The following is a 22,898-nucleotide window of genomic DNA, read 5'->3' as shown; positions in this document are numbered from 1 at the left end:
AATATAATGAATCAGGTGTTAAGCTAAAGAATAAAGTAGTTTGACCATAATAAGATTTTATTAGAGTCTAAAAATAATATATGTCTTTATTGATTAACTATATTAAGGGAAGTAAACCCAAACTTGGCAGAAATATCCAGCAAAAAATAAAACGAAGTACTTTCAAAAGAATAACACTTATCACCGCTTCAAAAGTGGCACAAAGTGCTTTCTGTGGAAGTGATGTTTATTGAAGTCCAAAGAAGCAAATAGAATCAATTTTAAAGGTATATTTTTTTGTACTGAATTTTTTTAAATTAAACCAATTTTAATATGGAGATTGATTTCTAAAAATTTCAAAAAAGAACATACAAATTACTTCCTGATAACAACTTCAGATGTAATGAATTTGAAATCAAAGAATCATTTTAAAGCCTGAGTCAAAATCATAACTTCTTCAAGTCGTTTTCAGTTCGTTTTTTTTTGCAAGTTCCTTTTTGGTTGGGTATACAATAGTAAATGTCACATTTTTATTTAAAAGTTATATACACAACTTTCGCTTTAAGAATGTTATAGATAAAACATTAGCTTATGATGTAATTAATATCAATCATACGCCACATATACAAAACGTATTTTTAACAATTTTTGAGGAAATTAATTACTTTACAGAAATAATATGAATTTAAATTTGTTAGTTATTAAAGCTCTATTCACTTTATATAAAATAACAACAAAAATTTTGCAAAATCTTTTAATTTGTAAAAGTTATCGAAAAAATTGTGAGATTATACCATAATAAATATCAATCATACGCCATATATGCATTCTGTATTTTTTTATTCCCATTTTTTATTGTATTCAACAAAACAAATTTAAACCCAGAGTGTAGACTATAATATTTTAATTAATTAATTGTATGAGAGTTAGGTGAAGCAATAAATCGATTGCAACGATTTTCAATAGTATTTGTCCCTCACAAAAGAAGCGTATGTGCTTCAAAGTAGGCATCGTACCAGCAGTGAATGTGCTCTATCGCTTCATCATTTTAAAAAATTAAAATTTTTAAAAATGTAAAATCAACTTTTTTCACACAAAAAAATAATTTTTATCAAGCATCAACCTTCCCTTTCTTAATACTGTAACAATTTTTGTATAAAGTTCTTTTATAGCTATTGATTGTTGGTTTTTTGCGTTTATTACTTAGCAATGGTTGAGAGAAAATTAGAGTATAGAAGAGCAAACAAAATAAAAACTGCAAATAAAAATCAATGATTCTACACATTCAACTAAATCCATTTTATGTAGTTTTAATTCTGCAAATCGTCATGACTATTTATATTTATTTGCTTTTATATGGTTTTTGTTAGCTGTACATTTTTTTGTTCATCATTTAGTTGTTTGTTTATTTAATAACCCTTCTCTTTTAGTTTATTTTCGCCAACAATATTATGTTTGTGAAAATAAAAATAAAACATATAAATATATGCAGTACTTGTTATAAATTGGATTTTAATGAAATTTAATGCTATTCTTACCCTGGTTTTAGCATTTGTTTGTTTTTGTCATTTCTTTTCAGAATGCCAGCAGTTAGTTTGTATATTCTTTAAAGGGTTTAACACATTCCAAATTTAGTGAAATTTCACAAAACATATTATAAATACTGCTATCGCAATAATAAAAAAACGATTTTTTTATTTGAAGCAAATATCTTAGTTGCTTTTAAATCACATATCTTAAAAGTAGAATTTTGTAATTGGATCTCTACCAACCCCTTAACACTTTTTTTGCTCTATAATTTTTAGCTTTTTTCTCATTTTCCCAGTTTGTTCGTTTTACCATTAATATTTGTTTTTGATTTTATTGCAATTTAGTGGTTCTTTTAAGAGTTCTTTAGTTTGTTTTCCGTTTTTTTTTGTCCATATCTTATATTTATTCCATTACGTTTGCTTTGTCAGTTCCACAATATTAATTTCCCATTTATATTTGCAGTTCTTCTGAACTATGTTGTGTTCATTTAGCTGGTTATTATTTTGCAATGGCTTGTACAGTAGTTTCTTTGGTTTGTTTGTTAATTTCACACCAGTAGAGTAGTTTATTGCAATTCTTTGTTGTGTTTTTTCGCTGCATTTAACTGCAATTTATTGTTAAAAGATTAATTGTATTTTATTACCCCCGGTTTTTCGGTTGTTAATATCACAGTTTGTTCCGTGGTACTGTGCTCATTAACACAATTAAGTGGAGAAAAAAAATAAATATATTATGAGATTTTCATTAAAATTTATATGATTTCCATTGAAATCGAAATTTAATGAAAGTATTTGCTTGAAATCACAAAATATGTTGTAAACTGTTTTTTTTTCTATTTTCAGTGAGTTTTAGAACTGAACTAGAACTGAACTAGAACTGAACTAGAACTGAACTAGAACTGAACTAGAACTGAACTAGAACTGAACTAGAACTGAACTAGAACTGAACTAGAACTGAACTAGAACTGAACTAGAACTGAACTAGAACTGAACTAGAACTGAACTAGAACTGAACTAGAACTGAACTAGAACTGAACTAGAACTGAACTAGAACTGAACTAGAACTGAACTAGAACTGAACTAGAACTGAACTAGAACTGAACTAGAACTGAACTAGAACTGAACTAGAATCTTATTCCCTAAGGTTTTGGTACATAGTTTTCTTGCGAAATTTAATTTAATCACAATCACAGAAACTATTATTAGTTTTTGTATTACTTATTTGTAGGCAAAAAATTCTTTGGATATTTTTAATTTATTTTTAAAAAATTACCAAAAATATGCATAGTATTTCCCCCTAAGATTTCATTCATATTTCCTGTTAACACAATTAAAATAATAATAAAAAAATCTTAAAATAATACACATACATATGCAAGCGCTGCTGACCTTTTCTAATAAAAACCCCCTTAAAAAAAATAAAAAATTATCACTTTGGTAGGAAGCATTTGTCGCAACAACTGATATCTTTGGGGACAAAATTATATTTACATTTTCTAATAAAAGCAAAATCGAAGCAAATAAAAAATAGACAATATATTTTTTTATATAAAACAACATCTAAAATGAAATCCCTTATGTCGTCTGGTGATAAAGGTAGATAACCCATTTTTTTTAAATAAACATTATTTTTTTTTAAGTTTTTGCTGATACAACAAAATAATAAAAATTTACACACACATTCTAAAAAAAGAAATGTTTTAAAAATGTATGTTTATACAATACAACACAGTATCCCTAGACAATAATGTTGTATAGAAGAGCGTGTGTTTGTTTGACTCAGCTGTTGCCCGTTGTACAATAAAACATGGGGAATCATAGATTGTAGTCCTTCAGTTTATTTTATTTTTATTCCTTTTTTTCCTATTTCTATTATTTATCTAGGTGTTATTTTGTTGAGTGGCTTTGTATAAAAACCTTTTTGTAATTCTTATTATACTTCTCCATGTTTTTTTCTCTCGTTCTTTTGCTGTTTTGTTCTATATTAAACATAAAGTATATACGACAAACAATAAAAAAATAAAAATAAAATACCAAACGACTACAGAGAAAAAAGGAGTAAAAGTCATAAGGTTAACAGCCACTTTTTAGATGAACTATCAAGTTTATGTGTATGTTTGTAAACCCGACATTTTGTATAAAAAAGACCTGTTTAAACAGACTTACAATAGGTTCCCTATTTTACTTTTTTGCCATTAAAGTCCTACTTTAAAGTCACACATTCTCTAGCATTTACTTACAGTTCATTTGCTTTTGTTTAAAAGTATTTGTCATTGTTTCTTTTTTTGTTTTTGTAGTTGTTGTTTATTATTGTCTTTTATTTTTATGTTTTTTTCTAGAAGTGCTATACTATTTACTTGTTTATGCTCTTTTACCTTCCTTGTCCTTAAATTACAAGTCATGGTTAATGTTTTTTGTTTCAAAAATGTTCAATAGACATTTCTTTGTTATTTGTCTTATAAAATCAAATTGAAGTACAGACATAAATTTCCGTTTCAGGTTAGGAAAAATTATTTAGAAACGATAAAAAACTTAATACGTTATATGGGATAAAGAAAATAATTAAATGGTAGTTGAAACTCTTTAAAGAAACTTTGTTTAATGGATATTTTAAAACTTTTATTTTTTCGGAATTATGATCATTTTAGTGACAATAAGAAAAATTAACTTCAAACGAAACAAAACGCTTAAAAAACAAAATACGCAGAGCAATAAAACCAACATACGTTTTTTTCAATAAGCAATGATGTTTGGCAACTGGTGACAATTTCAATTAATTTTGGACGAGTTTTGCCTATTTTAAATATAAAAAAAATTCTCTCATATATCTGAGAGAATTATTGAAGATTTGGACCCCGATGATTTATATTATACATACATACATATAACGGAATGATGGACTTGTGTATATAACCGCTTCTCAAGAGTAAAAAATGTAATGCGATATGTTTGTATAGAAACAATCTAAACGTACAAGATTTAATTCGACATAAATTCTCTTCGGAAATGTATTTGATAAATATTTTCTATTTTTAGTAACATGGAATTTTTAGATAAAAATGTTTGTTTAGTTTAAAATTTGAGTTAAAGTGAAAAAAATATATTTTTTTCTATAATTTTGATTTTAGCATATTTGGAAAAAATGTCATTTATTGGTTTAGGATAACTTGGAATCCAGATTCGGATCAAGGGTTAATTCTTTAGAAAAAGTTACCATGGTGTTCCACATTTGTCAGCCTGTGTAATAAAAAAATATGTAAGTATTTACACACTGAAAATAATCCATGCTCAACTTTACAAAAAAAAATTTCGTAACTTCTATTTTTGTAATATTTACAAAAATTTCGTGTATAATACGAAATATTATTAAATTATTCTATTTTTACGAAAGCACGAAAACCTTTCGTAATATTTTTTCTCAAATTTTAGCGAAATTAAACATAATGATATTAATTATATTATGATTAAATAAAACTACAACATTTTTATAAAATTTAAGAAAAAGTATAATATTATTCTCGAATTATTTTCATAAAAAAAATTGAAAATTCGTGTGGAGAATAATTTTGAGCTAAAATTAGAAAATTTAAAATGAACAAAAATGTTTGAATAAATTAATATTTCGTAAATTTTACTATATTTATTCAAAATTCTTAGAATAAATTAATATTTCGTAAATTTTACTATATTTATTCAAAATTCTCTTTTTTCAATTTATGTGAATTAATTTTTTCAAGAATATTTTGCATTATACTAAAATATTTCGTATATTTTACGAAAGAATTTCATGGTGCGAAACAACGAACGATTCGTACAATGTACGACATTTTTCGTATATATTAGGCATGGATTTTTTCAGTGCAGTGTAAAGGCTTGATCTATGGCGTATGAGTGATAATATATTCATATAAAATAAAACGTAACAATCATACGCCTCGTAAGTAATTTATTTTAATAAAACTATTTAGTAATACGATTGGTGACTGTTGGCAATGACAGTGGTAACGATAATTTCCTTTATTCGGTAATGTTACTTTAGCCGAGATTACAGCTTCTTATTTCTTATTAATTTTAAAATTTGTTATAAAAAATCGTTGTTTGTCATTAAAATCTATAACTTTTTTTACACGAATTTACTAACCACTGTATAAATTTATTATTCTATTTTTATCTCTATACTGAAACATTTTAAGCTCTATTAACTTAATATCTGTACTCGCAAATGGTCTAATAAGTCACGTTAAGCTTCATATATTTGACGATGAAACATAAAAATGAGTGAGATACACATTAAATTTAATGTAAAATGCAATACTTTATCCATTGTATATAATAAAACATACATGGTATATTAGTTTTTATGCACCTGTCATAGTTGTTAAATAGTAACAAGTGTATAAATTTCATGCCACATGTTGCATATTAAAAACCATTACAAAAAGCAAATAGAAACAAAAAAAGAGAATGAAACACTCATATAAATAGCCCACAAGAAAAAAAACTAAATGTGCAGCAACAGCTCGTACAAATACATCACTTTATACTCTATATAAATTTACTTTATAAGAGGCAAAATGTTGGAAAAAGAAAAAAAGTATTAAATAAAAAGGGACCGTTAGAATATTTATAAAATATAAATTTCAAAATAAAAGCGTAACTGTTAAAAAAACTGACAATGACACACTTGTTGTTGTATATTTCTCTATTTTATATGTAAATGTGTCAGTACGTTGGAAGTAAAATTGCAGAAATCATTGGCCTGTGTGCAAAGGGAAAAATGCATTATGTTGTGCTTGCTTGTCCTATTCTGTTATGTTGTTCAGGATCATGTTGGAGTTGTGAAGGCAATACATTATTTCAACAATCATGTACAGTATGAGTATTATATTAAATGACACGTAACTTCAAAATTACGTTTATTTTTTTTATTTTTTAAATTCTCTTTTACTTTGTCATCTTGTATATCATTAGTTGGATTTTCCATACACTTTTAGTAGTTTTTGTTTTATTTCTAGTTTTTATAGTATTTGATTTTATAAATTGCCTAATGCATAAAAAAATTAGTTGTTTAATTTTTTACTATTTTTTTTTTTTAATTTTCTTAATATGTATTAGAAAAAATAGAATTTTTATATGTCTGGCAGCACTATGTCAGCGTAATTGCATTTTCTTTCTATAGTACTTGTGACAGTATTTGTATTTTTTTATCATATGCATATGAATTTTCTTAAAAAGAAATGCAAAAAAAAACTTTTTATATGTCATTCAACATGTCATATGACATGAGCAATGTTAATAGACCGTTTATTTTTTTCTTTTCTTGAAATGTGCAGCAATGTCTGTTAAGATAAATAGCATTTGTATAAGTTTTTGTTTTAAGATAATATAAAACTGATATTGTTTCAATTACTACCATAATCGACTAAGTCGTTTTGATTTAATAGAATTTTTTATATTAAGTAGTTAATTTTTATAAGTAGTTAAAGCAATAAAATTCTTATTTTTAACAAAATAAGGTAAAAGAGTATAATCCAAAAATTATATTGTTAAAAATATTTCTATAATATTTTTAAAATGGTCGCAAAAATATGTCATGGTTATAGGTTTACAGGTGCATATTTCTCACATGTATTTCAAAGCTCTTCATTTATAATTTGAAGATTCTACCTCATACAGACTGTCGAGACTTTTATCGTGAGCACCTGCCGTGTCGGCCTTATCTCACGGTGGTCTTTTTCATCCACAGGGTAGACTTGAGAACGGTCTACCATCGCCCCTTTGTCTTCAATGAAGACTCAGGTGGCAATTTTTGCACATTGGCTATGACCGGTACCATGCGCAAGTACTTTGCTGGAGTACTCGAGCTTTCTAATCTCTTGCCAAAGTAGTCACGTTGTAAGACAACCACACTACTATGGCTCTGTTGATTCGGCAACAGCACCTAGAGACGTAACCGGTGGACCGAAGCACGATCCATCAATAAGCCGTAGACATCGTTATTACTCACAGTGACACGCTGTGGTAAGTCTGATATGAACAGAGTATACTCTGAACATATCTGGACAAGGAAGGAAAATTAATTGGTATAACTTGTATATGATACCTTTCATCCATCATCATTCAACCCAGCACACATCTCATTTATCCGACACATTCATAAAGAAAAACATACGACACACTCATTTAGGTATACGCATACCTCTACATTCATTCCGTATCATATATAATTGACTCCAACCCATTTCCAACGCTTAGTCCCACAGTCACTCCTCTGTGGGGTATCTGTTGATTTTCGGCAACAGCACCGAACACTTATCCCGAAATATTGACTATTATCATGCATCAGTCTTTTAACCGCCACTTATACTCTTCCCGCGAATTTGGGTTCAAATAAAAGCCACTACGTGGATCCCGAAGGAACCTCAACCAACTGACCAGTCAGGACATAGTCCTGCGGGCAACTGGCCACCCGTAGTACCAGATTATGTGGTGCTCTGGTCAGACCTCTGGCAATCTATGCAAGGACTAAGCCAAGCGGTAGACTGAAAACACCAATTTTTTAATCCCGGTCAGATTGGAGGTATTGGGCCCTCTTTATACCCCGGGATTGCAATAACACCAAGGCGGAGGTCTCGCCAAGGTAACATGCCCCCGGGGGGATCTACCTCTTACAATTTCTATTATTCTTAAAATACTTTTTTTTTAAATTGTACATCATACGTACTAATTATCTAATGCATTACAAAAAAATGCGAAATCCTCCGATTTCAAATCGCAGGTACTGCTAAACTGTTAGAAGTATTTATAAAATTATTATTACTTTATCTCAGCTCTTGTCCAAAAACCTCCATGAGATCTCCTAAAAATTTTAAAATGCGTTTAACAAAGAGAGTGAGACATTAGGAAGTTCCCTTTCTTTTATTTAAACAAATTTTAATTTGTCTTAATTATCTCATTGTTTGAAACCTAAGTATACTATTTTGAATAAATTTTTAATTGATTCAATTAATTTTTTAATTCATTGAAAAATTTTTCTGTCCCACTTTTCTAATTTAGTTTTATTTTTTAATATTTAATTTTTATTCTAGAAATATTTATAATTCTTAAATAGTCAATAACATTTTATTAAATTTTTCAAGTTTCTTGAAAATTTATGAAACACTTTATATGTTTAATTGTAATAATAAAGTGATATTTTTTTAAAGCTAAACGCATTGTTAAAAGTCGAGTATTCCTTTAATAATTTGATTGTTTTCATCAGCTTCTTAATTGAAATTCTCTACCAAACAGTTTAATTCATTTCATTAAGAAATTAATAAACAGTCAATTTTATATTTATTAAATAATTAATTTATACAATTAATAAATTAATCAATGTTAAATCTTGTCTTAATTATTGACATTACTTGTTGATTAATTCGTTATTTTGGAAAAAATATTTTTTTTTATTTTTTTTTTTACAAATTTCGTAATTGTTATCATCATTTTGGTTATACACAGAAAAAACTGAAATTCAGTTTTAATTATCAAAATAATTGTATTAAGCAAGTTTTGCACCTATAACCAAAATGATGATATCAATTACCAAATTTGTAAAAAAATAAAAATATATATATTTTTTCCAAATAACGAATTAATCAGAACAATTAATGTCAATAATTGAAAGAAGATTTAACATTGATTAATTCATTAATTGTATAAGTTAAATATTTAATAAATATAAAATTGATATTTTATTAAAACAATCAAATTATTAATCGATTACAAAAAACGTTAAAGGAATACTAGACCTTTAACAATGCGTTCAGCATTTACAAAAATTATCACTTTATTGTCACAATTTAACATATAAAGTTTTTCATAAATTGTCAAGAAAGTTGAATATTATATGCCTACAATTTTATTGACTATTTAAGAATTATAAATATTGCTAGCACAAAAATTCAAAATAAAATATTAAAAATTAATCTATAATAGAAAAGAAGGCCAGAAAATTTTTTTCAATCAATTAAAAAATTAATTGAATTAATTAAAAATTTAATCAAAATTTTACACTTAAGTTTCAAACAGTTTCAAATAAACGAGATAATTAAGACAAATAAAAATTTGTTTAAATAAAAAATAAAGAAAATTAAAACATGTTAATTGAAAATAAACTACTGATAATTTTTTCTGTGTAGGTGCAAAACCAGCTTGATATAATTATTTTATTAATTGAAACCTATTTTAGGTTTTTTCTGTGAAGTTCGTTAATACGTATGCTCAATTAAAAAAATAATGTAATCAATATAGCCAATAAATTCCTAACAATTTAATAACAATTATTAGTTAACTATTATTACTGTTCATTTTGTAATTTAAATAAATTTTAATTAACCCTCTCAGTATAATTTCAAACAAAGAAAATAGTTATTAATTAAATTGTACTACCACTCATCATAACATACTTAGCGTACAGTAAAAAAAAACAATTTAATAATAATTTTGGTCAATTGTTTTTATTATTCAATGCACAAATGTGCAATTTAAATATGTGTGTTAATTAAAATAACAATTATTATTTAGACTTCATTGATATTTTCAAATATTTTATTTAATCCCTATAAATACAATAATAATGAGAACGAGTATGATGTTTAAATTTATAATTAAATAAATAGACTTTTCATATTGCAAAAAAAACCCGAACACACTTGTTTTGTGAACCATATTTAATATTGTCAGCATAAACTAAATTAAGTCGTTTAAATTGAAATCACACTTAATTGATATGGAGTATTTTAAATGGCGAAATAATAGTATTGAATTTTGGGTAATTTATTATTTCGAGTTAATTTTGGAAAATTTTGTCATGCTTATTTATGCAATATTTAAATAGTTTAAATTCATTTTAAATGTTTTATTAAAAATATTGTGTTATATTGAATAGACTTACCTAAATTTTCCACTTGACAGGGTAAAACCAAGGTATCACCCACTACAGCACGATATGTATGACCACGCGAGAGAAAACGTGGCTGAGGCCCCGATAATGAACTTTGTGGTGCATTGCTCAGTGTTCTACTATTGGTAGCTGTAAAAAGTAAAAAAGAAAAAATTTAATAAAATTAGAAAATTGCTTAATAACTATTAATCAAATATTTATAATATCTCAATGAAACAGAAGACGAAGTGCGTCTATAATACTAAACTTTGTCAAAGATACACAGAGGAAAAAAGACGTTTTAATATTATACACACCTGGTGCTAATAGTGTTTAAAATTTTTCAATAACATTCGTTGCCAAGGTATTTGTGAAATTAAAATCAAATATAAACACGACGTTATCTAATTGACTAAAAATAAAGTTTTGTCAAAATGACAACACTGTATTGTCAAACAGAACTTTCTGTTGTCGACATTACAACGATGAATTGCAAAAAGCGACATAAAACGTAATGGAAATGACAACGAGGAGTTGACAAATTGTAACGATGGTTATCAAAATGAAGCCTTGGTGTTATATCCGTTTTCTAAATATGACAAACGTGGTGAGCTCAAAATGATAATTGGATATTATATAAATTTTATAAACATCCGTACTATAAATATTAATAAAAGTGGTTAGCTCTCTTTTGACAACGGATTCTAGCAATTTCGGTACTTTTTAACCAGTTATTTTCGGTAAGTGTATGGACTTTTTAGCACTCATACATGCTTCTTTCTTGTTTTCTCAGCTCCCAATAGAAGAGGTAAACTTAGGAACCTATTTATTTTGGTTCCTATATTTCTACTCGTTATACTTAATCGTAATCCGTGCTATTTTTTATTATTCTTTTCTGGCAATTTTTTTTGAATTGGGGTATGTATACCGAGTAAACGAAATAAAATAAATTATTTTGTTTATTTGGCTTTGATAGTGACAACAATTTACAAACAGGTTCTCCTTTCATAGTCAACCATATATTGACATGTAAAATACCCAGCAAAATCGTGATAATAACTTGTATTTACTCAAGAACTTTACTCTTTTCAATGACTACTATATCCGACTGCATTATTTTAAAGGAGTCTAGTAATGACTTACACCTAAGTACTTGCATGCAATCGTTATAGGTACTTGCCCTATGTTACCGTGTTAAAATAATGACTAATGTGTAATGAACACAGATATAGAATTTGTCTAAGACTTATAATAAAAAATAGCCTAAAATAGATTAATGTCTACATTAAATATTTCAATATTTCACACTACTTATCGTATAGCTTTCAGATTAAATTTTCTTTAAAACTTTCCCCCAAAGTAAGTGAAAAACTTCTCCATAATAAAACAAATTTTCCGAAAAATATTTGCTGATGAATTTATTAGTTAGTGTTTTTTTCAATAAATTTTTGGCGTATACTCTTTTAGCATATAAATTTGACCTTTCATTTTCTTTAAAGTGTCTATTTGATATAGGAAATGTTAATTTTTCTTTTCTATTCGCAAAAATATTTTCATTCTTATAAATTACATTCTTATTATTTTTCTCTTCTCTTTTTATCGCAAAGGCTATAAGGAAAGGAAAATTCTTAAACCAAATAAATTTCTTTTTTATTATTTTCATTTACGATGTGTTTTTTTTTTTTTTGTCTATTTAATATAACTCAAGTAAAACGAAATGGAAAAAAAACTTTGCGTATCGATAGTAATTTCGTTACCATGACATTCAATTAGCATAAAAATGTCAAAAGAAAATAATTTTGTTTTTTAGCATTTTAATGAGAAATATTTTTGCTAAAAAAACTCAAATATAAGATATTGCTATGTATGGGAATATTTAATGCGTGTGGGTAGTATGATATGATCATATATGTCCTTAAACTGTTTCAGTAAAGAAATGTTCATATGTGTGTAAAAAAGAAGAGTACCCCAGTCGTTTTATATAATTTTTAGACGGTGTTTTTTAAATATTATTTCTGATGTTTTCGATAGTTAAATACATAGAGGAGACTATTGGTTACTAGCAAGTCCCAGGGAATTTAACAAGAAGTTAATAAAAAGTAGATATTTTATTTAAACAACTATTCTAATACTTAATCAATCAAGGATAAACACAGTTCTTACAGTCATAATGAACTGTTGGGTTTTATTTTCAATAAGTTTTTGGTGTAAAAATAACAACTTAAGGCCTTATAACAATAATATGCCTAAAAAAGTTCGTTTTCCAATTGTTCTTTAGTAATAAAACAAAAATATTTACAAAATATTCTTTTATATTATAATTCTGTCTCAATTATTGTTGGTTTATTTACAAGTTTATGGCATAAATTGGATAATCATATTCAACATCATTATCCAATTTATGACATAAACTAGTTAACAAACAAAAAACAATATTTTCTATTTAAATTAGATGATAATGAAATGTCTAAAAGAATTAATGTATCAACACATGAAGTGGAATATTCCACACTGATTATCGCAAGGAATCAACTAATCTGTAATGTTTTGTCCAATGTAAGTGAAATTTAAAATCTGGTAAAAATTTTGGATTTAATATTTTTTTGTTATTTATAAATTTTTTTATGAATTTTCAACAAGAATAATTTTAAATAAATTTCAAAAACCTCAAAATAAATATCTAGATTTTAAATGTGTTACAATGGTAAATATTTTTTTAGCTCAATATTTTGTTTAATCATTTATGTTTCTTTTTATTTGACCTATTTTTGCTAAAAACTTTTGCTTAAACCATAAAATAACATCCGCACCCCTCCCCCCTCAAAAAAAAAAACGTTGTAAAAATATGTAAATTAAAATACACACAAACAAAAACAAAAATAAGAAAAAAAGAAATAATAAAAATTGTGGTGCAAGAAAAACGTTAGAACAATAAACCACTTTAACTATAAACCATGACTAAGAGACTATGACACACACAAAAAAATAGGGAAAAAAACTATATATATTTTTTATTTCTTGTTCTTTTTCTTGGCAGCAAGGACATTTTACAAACGTAAGTGGAGCATCAAATGCTAAACAAAATGATAATGTTTAACAAAACAGCTAAAAATGCATTTTTTATATGTATGTTTTTTGTTCTAAGTTCTTTGAATATTCAGCGAAATTTTTAGTGGATTTTAGATATAAATAAAAAGATGAAAAATAAATTTTGGTCCAGTAACCTAAACTTTAGTTTTATAGTTTTTTTTTGCAATAGTTTATCAATTTTTACATGGTTTTTATGTCGTTTTTATATCTATCTCTTTTTTTTTTTTTTGCAAACCATGAAAAAGTACTTTCAAAAGTTTAAATTGCTTAAAATTGCAATTTTTTCACATATCATAATTTTCAAACAGAAACTATAAATATTTTGTTATTAAAAATTTAATTTCAAATTAAAAATTTCAATATCTTTTTTACAGAAACTTTAAAAGATTTTGGCTGCTTTTAGCAGAAATATTAAACACAAACTTAAACTTTTAACATGCACCTTTAAATATTCTACTTTGGCTATAAAATACACTTAAGTGCACCCACACACATAAGTACAGCAAGAGGCCACCAGCTCAAGAGGGAGTAAATTGGTTACAAATAATCAGGACTATATACTATAGGAGGGAGAAAATAACAAAACAGCAGTATTTAACACATTGCAGACATAAACTCAAATGTTTCAGCAAAAACCAGGTGTGGACATTTACAATTTTCATTTAAGTTTGAAATTTGGAATGGATTTTACTTTCAAAGTTCTTCAATTAAAAGACTATGGACTGGACTAAAGAGTGATTTGTGTACCAGCATATGTATGTATGTATGTATGTATGTATGTATGTATGTATGTATGTATGTATGTATGTATGTATGTATGTATGTATGCATCTATGTATGTATGTATGTATGTATGTATGTATGTATGTATGTATGTATGTATGTATGTATGTATGTATGTATGTATGTATGTATGTATGTATGTATGTATGTATGTATGTGTGCATGTATGTTAACAATCCCATGTACCAGTGTATTAAATAGGCTGTCTACTAATCTTCGAAATAGTCTACGGATTAGTCTACATTATATACAACAAACAGGTTAGTGCATAGACTAGTAAATATTCTATTCCAAAGAGTATGCCATACAATAGTACGTGAGGTCGAGGGTGAGAAGACTTGAAGAAGGTCTAAACATTCTTCGTATGCTCTTATTGCTTAACTTTTGGCACTGAAAAATGTAGAGCAGACTCATTAACACCTGAAATAGTTCTTTGAATAAAGTCTAGTGCAGGCTGGGATCCACATTAATCGTTTAAGGGTAGGGGAGAAATTTTGTTTTTTACTTATTTTCTTTTTCATTTTTCCTCAATTTTTATATATTGTATGAAAAATTTTAGGTTGCACTCCCACGTGGATGCACGCCAATCATAAAGCCTCTAATCCATTGGTTAAGGCCTCAGTAGCATACTACATCCTGATGCTCTAATAGTCGCGTCCCTGGAGATTATTAAAACTTCTACAGGATACTCACGGGCTGTTTTCTTTTCAGACATTACGAAAAAGAAATCGGTCCCTTTTTATGCCTACTGTCAGATATCAGAAACTGCCGTTCCACTAAAGACACTGTGGACAGACGCTGTTGGATTTCTATGGGTTTTTACACATAGCCTTTAGAAGGATGGACATGTGGTCAGCTAGGGCAAGTGGACGGATACTTCAGATTTTTTATGAAGATATGTAAAGAATGGCGTTGTATGCTTGCCACCTCCTAGCGTACTGGGAGGGGTAGTTCTTCGTTGTATTCAGTTTATACTTTTTCCGGTTTAACTATCGCCAACTTGGCTCTAAAAGTTTTATATTTCTTATCTTAAGAAAATTATTTTAATGTTTGTCTTAAGAAAGACCCGTTTTATTGATAAATCAAAGTATTTTTTAAAAGTTAAGTTTGAAATCTGGAAAATCTCAAGACTCATAAGGAATTATTTTATCGTCGATTAGTATAAGCAAACAACATTAAAATAAAAATGCCTTAAACAGAAACAAACAAAATCATTTATCAAAAAATAATCACACGCATATTCATTCCACAAGAAGTAATTTTATTTTATTATTAAACACTGGTAAAATTTTGTATTGTCTGCAAAATTGAAAGTTTTACCACAGCTGATCAAAAATATCTTACTTGTCATTTATGTATTACTTTGCTTTACATTTTTTTTTGGAATTTGACGACATTGCAATTTTAAGCTTACCCTGGGAATATAAAATCACGGTGGCCATAAATATCACGAAGTAAACATAAAATTTGTTGTTGTTTTTTCTTACTTTTACTCTTGGTTTTAAGAGTTTTGGGTTAAAAAGCATTATTTGCTTATAAATTTATATTTATGATATATTAAACTGAAATATTTCCATATAAATGAAAGTGTTTACAAAGTATATACAATAGAGTGGCAACACAAAAAGAAGCAGAATCTTTCTATGATAAGCCTGATTCTTTACATTGTAAAATATGTCTATTTCATCTAAATATTAGAAACAAAGAGCAAAGTTCTAAACGAAAATTTCTAGACGCAAATTATGTTACTGTTTATCAAAAATTAAAAAATATATATTATGCACATAAATAAACTAAATTAAAATTCTTAAGTTTACATCCAATTACCACCTTCTTTAATTTATTTAATAATCATTTCACATTTGCCTTTTCCACCTTTCATTTGAAATAAAGTGTAAAAACAACATACATTAGCTTATTTCCTCTAATAATAGAAAAGTGGAGCAAATGGAAATTCATCATTGTACTTTTTTCATTCTTAATAAATATTCAACAATTTCCTGTTTTTAATACACACACAAATACATACATACTTTTAATCCCAAACATGCATTCAGAGATTTTAACCACATAAGCGCATTCAAAATTTTTGAAGTGTATTTGACACAGAAACTGACAACAACACTGAAGCAAATGGAATATACATAGTACTCTGAATAAGTGCATGAGAGGAATTGCTGTCAATTTTTAGTTAGAAGTAGTCATTGCTAAAAGCTAAATGATTTCCTTTTGCACCTTATTTGCTACTAATTTATCCACTTGATGGAATCTTTTCACATGGAATAAAAGCAGCCAAAGCCATTATACTAGAAGAGTGTTTAAAAAAAATATTGCAAACTACAACTACAAACACGTGTTTATATGCATACATATACAAAACCTATGTATGTATATAATTTTAAGTGAACTACAAGAATACATTTAAAATATTTACATTACTTCTCATATGTTTCTCATATGTATAAAAAGGATGCATGCAACTATATACATATGTATGCGAGGTGAGTTTCATATTAATACACTTAAGTGTAAGAGAAGGTGCACTTTGCTCTCTATCTTTAATACATTTGCCACAATATATATTCCTATAAACTAACCACAATCTAGTTTTGCTGTCAATTTTCGCAATGAAGTACATTTATCAATACCTCAATTTCTTCAACTCAATGTGCACTAGTAAATGCAAATGTTTCGCAAAAAAAATGGAAGAAATGTAAAAAGTTTGTTAGTTAAAAAGGATACGCTAGCAAAAAATACACAAGATTGTCGTTACTATTGCAATTGGGGAGAGCTGGCATGTGTGTATTTGTTAGTGTCTAACAAAAATGGTATTGAAGTGAAAAAGCTGCTTTATTTTTTCAACTTTTTCCTTAAAATAATTTTACAGAAAGCATGCTGTCAACTAACGAAATCCTATGAAAAAGTATAAAAGTCATTTAACTATATTAAAAAAAAAAAAAAAAATCAACAATCGTGTAGTATAGTAGCATCTCACTATATACAGACTCGCTTTTTATCAGTTCAAGAAACTTTATATGATAATATACGGTTTACCCATTGTTAGAATTAAATAATAACACTAAAAGAAAGGTAGAGTTACTTTTTTTGGAATAGAGTAATGCTGCGACTCTCAAAACAAGAAGGAGATATCCGAACTCAAATCAATCCGAAGTGATTACAAAATTGTTCGTTTTGATCTGTACTACATTTAAAACTACAACAACGTGTCGTTCCAGACGCTCGAAGGAATACCGATCAGCATGCCTCGCAGACTTAAGGTACAGACTTTGTCATTTAAATTATTGCGAAGTATATATGTTTTTTAACTAGGACATACAAGATGATATCAAAGCAAGTTCATTGTTCATACAATATTACATTTTATGGTGCAGATAGTTTATAGATCATTTACTTCGAGTTGGTTTATTAAAAGATCTAGTGTTTGACAAGCTGTGTGATGTCCGGTTAACGCTAAAGATTTTTCAGTTCATTTCTTTGAATTCAATTCGTAATACAATTTTTTTTGCGCACAATGGACAAGCATGCAAGTCAGTGATATTATCAGTCAAAAGAACTGATTACACGTTTCCCATAAATAAAGCATCAAATCTATGGCTCCATAAGTTTTTAAGTTTTTCTCAATGTACATCATAATATTGGGTTTACATCTACAATTTCAAAATTCTTATATCTTCAAAAGATTAAGCTGTGTAGTTTTGTGCGAGAAGGGGTTAACTTAGAACTACAAAATTATACCTCTTAAAATCTTTTATAGTATTCTAATGAATAAAGCTATTTTCTTACAATTTCAAATCGAAGACAATTTTCCTTGTTCTATTTTTCTAAGTGTTAATATTGATGGCATGTAATTTAGAGCTCTAACTGTATTATACAAAAAAAATCCTGGTAAATTTTTAAAATATTTTTTTTTTTTTTTTTTTTTTTGTAAAATTCTTCATTCACACACAAATACTTAGTAAAATGACATATTTGTAATAGAAGTAAATATATAAACATACATATATGTAAATAGATTCAGTTTTGTAAATGTGTGTAAAATTCATATAGAAATTTTTCTAAGTATGCATGCATGTAGTGTGTTTAGTGATAGTGTTAACTAACTAATACTATTGCCAAAGATTTTTGTCACCATTTCTGACTGTTGTCTGCTTGATATGCAAATAGAGTTTGATGCAACATCCGCTTTAGAGTCATTGAATAATTTTTGTATATTTCTGCAATTTTTTTTATTGCTGATGCCACTGCTATTGCTTTGTAACGCAAAAAATAGCATGGGGTATTAGTAGTAGCAATAGTAGTAGTAGTAGCTTTATAACAAGAGCTTCTCAGCATCTTGTTGGGTGTGAATATAAGAACTTAAAATTGCATTTTTTTGTGCGCTTGTTTTCCTCTACTTTTTCAATTTCTTTTCTTTTGTAGTAGATTTGGTTGCATGTCAATGATAGTCAATCTATATAGTATATGTATGTGTGTACATTTTAAAGATTATATACTTTTGTTGGTGTTTTTGTTGTAGTTATTATTGTTGTTGATGTTGAAACGAGTCTCTGTAATGTCATTGTGCATGAAGAAATTCTAGTGATTTTACTACTGATATTGTTGGCATTGTTATTTTTCTGCTTATTTCATCTTCTTTTTTTTGTAATAGGTGATGCTGCTAACGTCACTCAGGACATACATGTACACAAGTACAAATGTATGTATTTATGCATTTTTGTAGTACATATGTATATTTTCATTTACACCTTTATAATGCATTTTATAGCATACTATTAAGGGTTTTATTTTTTTAAATATTGTATTTGTGTTAAAAGATTTTTTCTAACATGATGTTGTTGGTGTTTTGTCTTTAAACTATAACACCCTCTTAAGTAATATTTATTCTAAGATAGTGTGAACAAAATCCTATATACACAGTGAGTAACAGTGTAAAAATAATAGATTTTTTTATAATACAAAAATTTTAGGTTTTTCGTGAATATTCCAAGGATTTGATTTGATTTTCACTCAAAAAATAATAAAATTTGCAAAATGAATGTTATGATAATAAAAGTATTAAGAAAAAATACTGAAAATAAGTAGTTATGTATAGGAATATTTTTAGGTCATTATTAAAGTGCTTAAAAGTAAGTCATTAAAGACTATGTTGTTGTATAAGTACAAGTGATAACGTATTGTCATGAACAGGGAAACCAAAATATGCAAATGCATGTTTTTTGTGGTGCGTCGTATGGACACATGGATAAAATATTTACACGTTTCAGACCAATTTGAGAATTTTGGCATCGATTTGTTAGAGCATATTTTTGCATATTTTACCCATAAGAGCATAATTTTGCATGATTTGACTTTTTAGCATATTTAAGGCATATTTTCGAGTTTTTAGAGCATATTTTACCCTTTTAGTGCATATTTTGATGTTTTCGCTTTTTTTTCGTTTTTATACATTTTTTAATTTTCTTTTCAAAACTTTATTAAAAAAAAAATAAAATTCTATTTTTTTATTTTTTTTTAATTTTTTAGCCTATTTTACAATTTTGAAAAAAAATTTCGTTATGTTATAGTTTTTTATTCAATAAAGCATTATATTTTAAATCGGACATAAAACCGATTACTTTTGATTTCATGAGACCAATCCATTTTTATAGTTTAAAAAACTAATTATTGGAATTTATGACAACACCGATTAAAATGTCAGTTTAAAAGCTATGAATACAATTGGAAAAAATGTGTCAAACTTTGTCGTTTAAAATATGTTTTTTTGGGGACCAAATGGTTTCATGTTATTTATTTGTTATCTGAACGTAAAACGGAATTCTATTATACCAGTTCTTCAAACTATGAGATGAAACATTTATAAAATTTTTTTTTGGATATAGAATATGACATTAAACATTTATTATTTCATTACAATTTCAGTTTTTTTGAGCTTTTCAATGTTAAAAAATAATAAAAAATTTTATTTTTGGAGCATATATTTTAAATTTTAAGAGCATATTTTGAGTTTTTTACGGCATATTTAAAGCGCTTAAAACACTTTTTTTAGAGCATGTTTTTGGTTTCCCTGGACATGAAGTATTGTGTATTATTACGAGAAATTTATTATTGCTTGTTTAAGGAACTAAAAATACATACATGTGTGTGTTATTTATACATACATTTATTTATACATATGTTATTTAATTTCCAATTATAAATTGTTTTATTTCTACCTCACTGTATTATAGTTCATATGCATATGAACATGTACATGTTCATATACATATGAACATATACATAAGTATGTTTGTCTATATACCTAAGGTATTTTTCGATTCGTTTGCTTGTTGCTTTTTTGTTAAGCAGATTTTTGTTGCTGCTGCTCCACAACATGATTTTCTAAACGCATCTCATTTGCATTTCATTACTTACACTACAACACCTTGTGTTTTTCACTTTATATATTGTTGTTATTATTCTACACTACACTTTATATGTATGTATATACTATATACAATAATCTGTAGTATTCGATCTGACTCTTAAAATAGCTGTTATATGCAAAATTTCATCAACACTTTTTCTCTGTTGAAAATATACTTTTTTCACACAAACACTAATTCAACAATATCTCCATCATTGTTGTCATTTGCATGCGATAATTTAATGCTGATTTTTCAAATAACTAATGTTTTGTCTGCACTTTTAGCCTTCAACCACAACAATATGTATGTATGTTTGTGGCAATGTAGATTTGTATATTTTTTTCTAAGGAGAGTCAGGATAACAAAAAAAAAATATGTTTTTTTTTTCTACATTGTACGAAATTCTACATTCATTCTAGTATCGATACCCATCAAGATCAGGCCTATTTCAAATCTATTCCAAAAGTTTTTTACTTAATCAACACTTTCTAATCTATCGCTATTTATATCCTTTCCTGCATTTTGTGATGTTTTTTATTATTAATTTTTAAACTTATAAAAAAAATCTTATTTTACATCTTAACCAATTTTATGACTATAGCACTTTGATATTAAAAAAAACGTTTTTTTATTAAGAAAAACCCACATATAAGAATCAGATTTATGACACATTAAAATATTTATGGGGAAAAATTAAAAATTTCGTTTTCTTGTTGAGCCAATTTTAAAATTTCTTAATAAAGAATTAGCTATTAATATGATATCATAAATATAGAAATAAAATTACATCATAAAGAGTAAAATTATAAACGTCAACAGTCGTAAAAACCTTTAAAAAGAGTGTAAATATATACCCAGCAGTTTTGTTGGATGCAATCAAATTTACATTTTTTCCCCAATTCGATTCGAATTAAAATTCAGACGAATATAAAGCATGTGGGAAGACAGTAAAACGTTGTGGGCGAAATTAAATCCAAATATCTTGGAAAATCTATTATTTTGGATACTGCACCTCTCAAGAAAGCTGATTGATATGTTTTTGACATTTTAATTTTTTTATCATAACAAACAAAATAGTAATTTGGTGACAGTCAGTACAGTATTTAAGTTGACTAGAATTTATTGAATACCTACAATGTGTGAAAAAACTCGCTCACAGGACAAATCATTGTTTCTTCCACTACAAAAATTAAAATAAAAGTATATGGCAAGTAGATTAAAAAGGCAAAATTACGGAATTTTGAGACCCATTTCGAAAAGTTTGCTAAGAACTTTTTGCATATATTTTACGAACCTTTTGCATGTATTTCTTGAAAATTGCTACCTGTAACGTGCGTACAATGTTTACATGGCCACACAGACAAACAGACGGACGGACGGATGGCTGGATTGATGGGCGGACAGACGGACTCGGAAAGCGATTCTTATATATAGCATTTCTTATTTAATTTTTATTACATATTTTTAACTTAAAGACTTTATTTATTTTTTACTTGGTGCTAAAAATATAAAAAGAATTAAGTTAGCATTGATTTTGTTTGTAATGTACATTTAATTTATATTACTTTAAAAAAACTAATACGAACATTGCTTTAAATGGCTGTTACGTAACAATATTTAAGAATACTTAACATTATGTAAAATATATATGTAAAAATTCGTTGAAATTACTAAAACCCTACTAAGTTTATATTATGATTTTATAAAAGTATCATATGTAAATTATGTAAAAAATATTTTAAAAACATAAACTAAATGTCTTCTGTAATCTTAAATCTACCTAAATCAAGATATTTATGTAAATTTACAATAAAACTAAATTATTCAAGCAGATTGCTCCATATGACTTGGTTTTTAGAAACAAATCTCATTTTTTATAATATTTTTGTAGAATTTTCATTGTTTTAATGTACAGATGTATGTGTTTTTAGAGAATTTATAAGCAAACAATGATGTTGTCTAAGAGGTATTTATTTCTATATATAAAAAATACAATTTTCTAATAAAATTTACATACATACATGTAAATTTAACAACAATAAAAATGTGGCATACATTATTTTCCGGGTATTTTATAGAATTTTATATTTTAAAATTTTAATGATGCATTTTTTCAATTTTATAAACATAACTTTAAATGTTATCCTGGTTTGATATATTTAAGAGAGT

At 26.8% G+C, this 22,898-nt stretch overlaps 1 protein-coding gene across 1 annotated transcript in view; it reads right to left on the bottom strand.

The window, feature by feature from the left end:
• LOC111686961 (netrin receptor DCC) overlaps positions 1-22,898 on the bottom strand; it is a 258,387-nt gene that overhangs the window by 140,637 nt on the left and 94,852 nt on the right. Inside the window, exon 2 of the mRNA XM_023449367.2 lies at positions 10,444-10,581. Within this exon, the coding sequence (XP_023305135.2) occupies positions 10,444-10,581 (138 nt within the window). The remainder of the gene's footprint in view (positions 1-10,443; positions 10,582-22,898) is intronic.

Source organism: Lucilia cuprina, chromosome 4, assembly GCF_022045245.1.
Source record: "Lucilia cuprina isolate Lc7/37 chromosome 4, ASM2204524v1, whole genome shotgun sequence".
In the NCBI taxonomy this organism is placed as follows: Eukaryota; Metazoa; Arthropoda; class Insecta; order Diptera; family Calliphoridae; genus Lucilia; species Lucilia cuprina.
The sequence above is the reverse complement of the archived record's forward strand: the minus strand, read 5'-3'. Positions and strand labels throughout refer to the sequence as shown.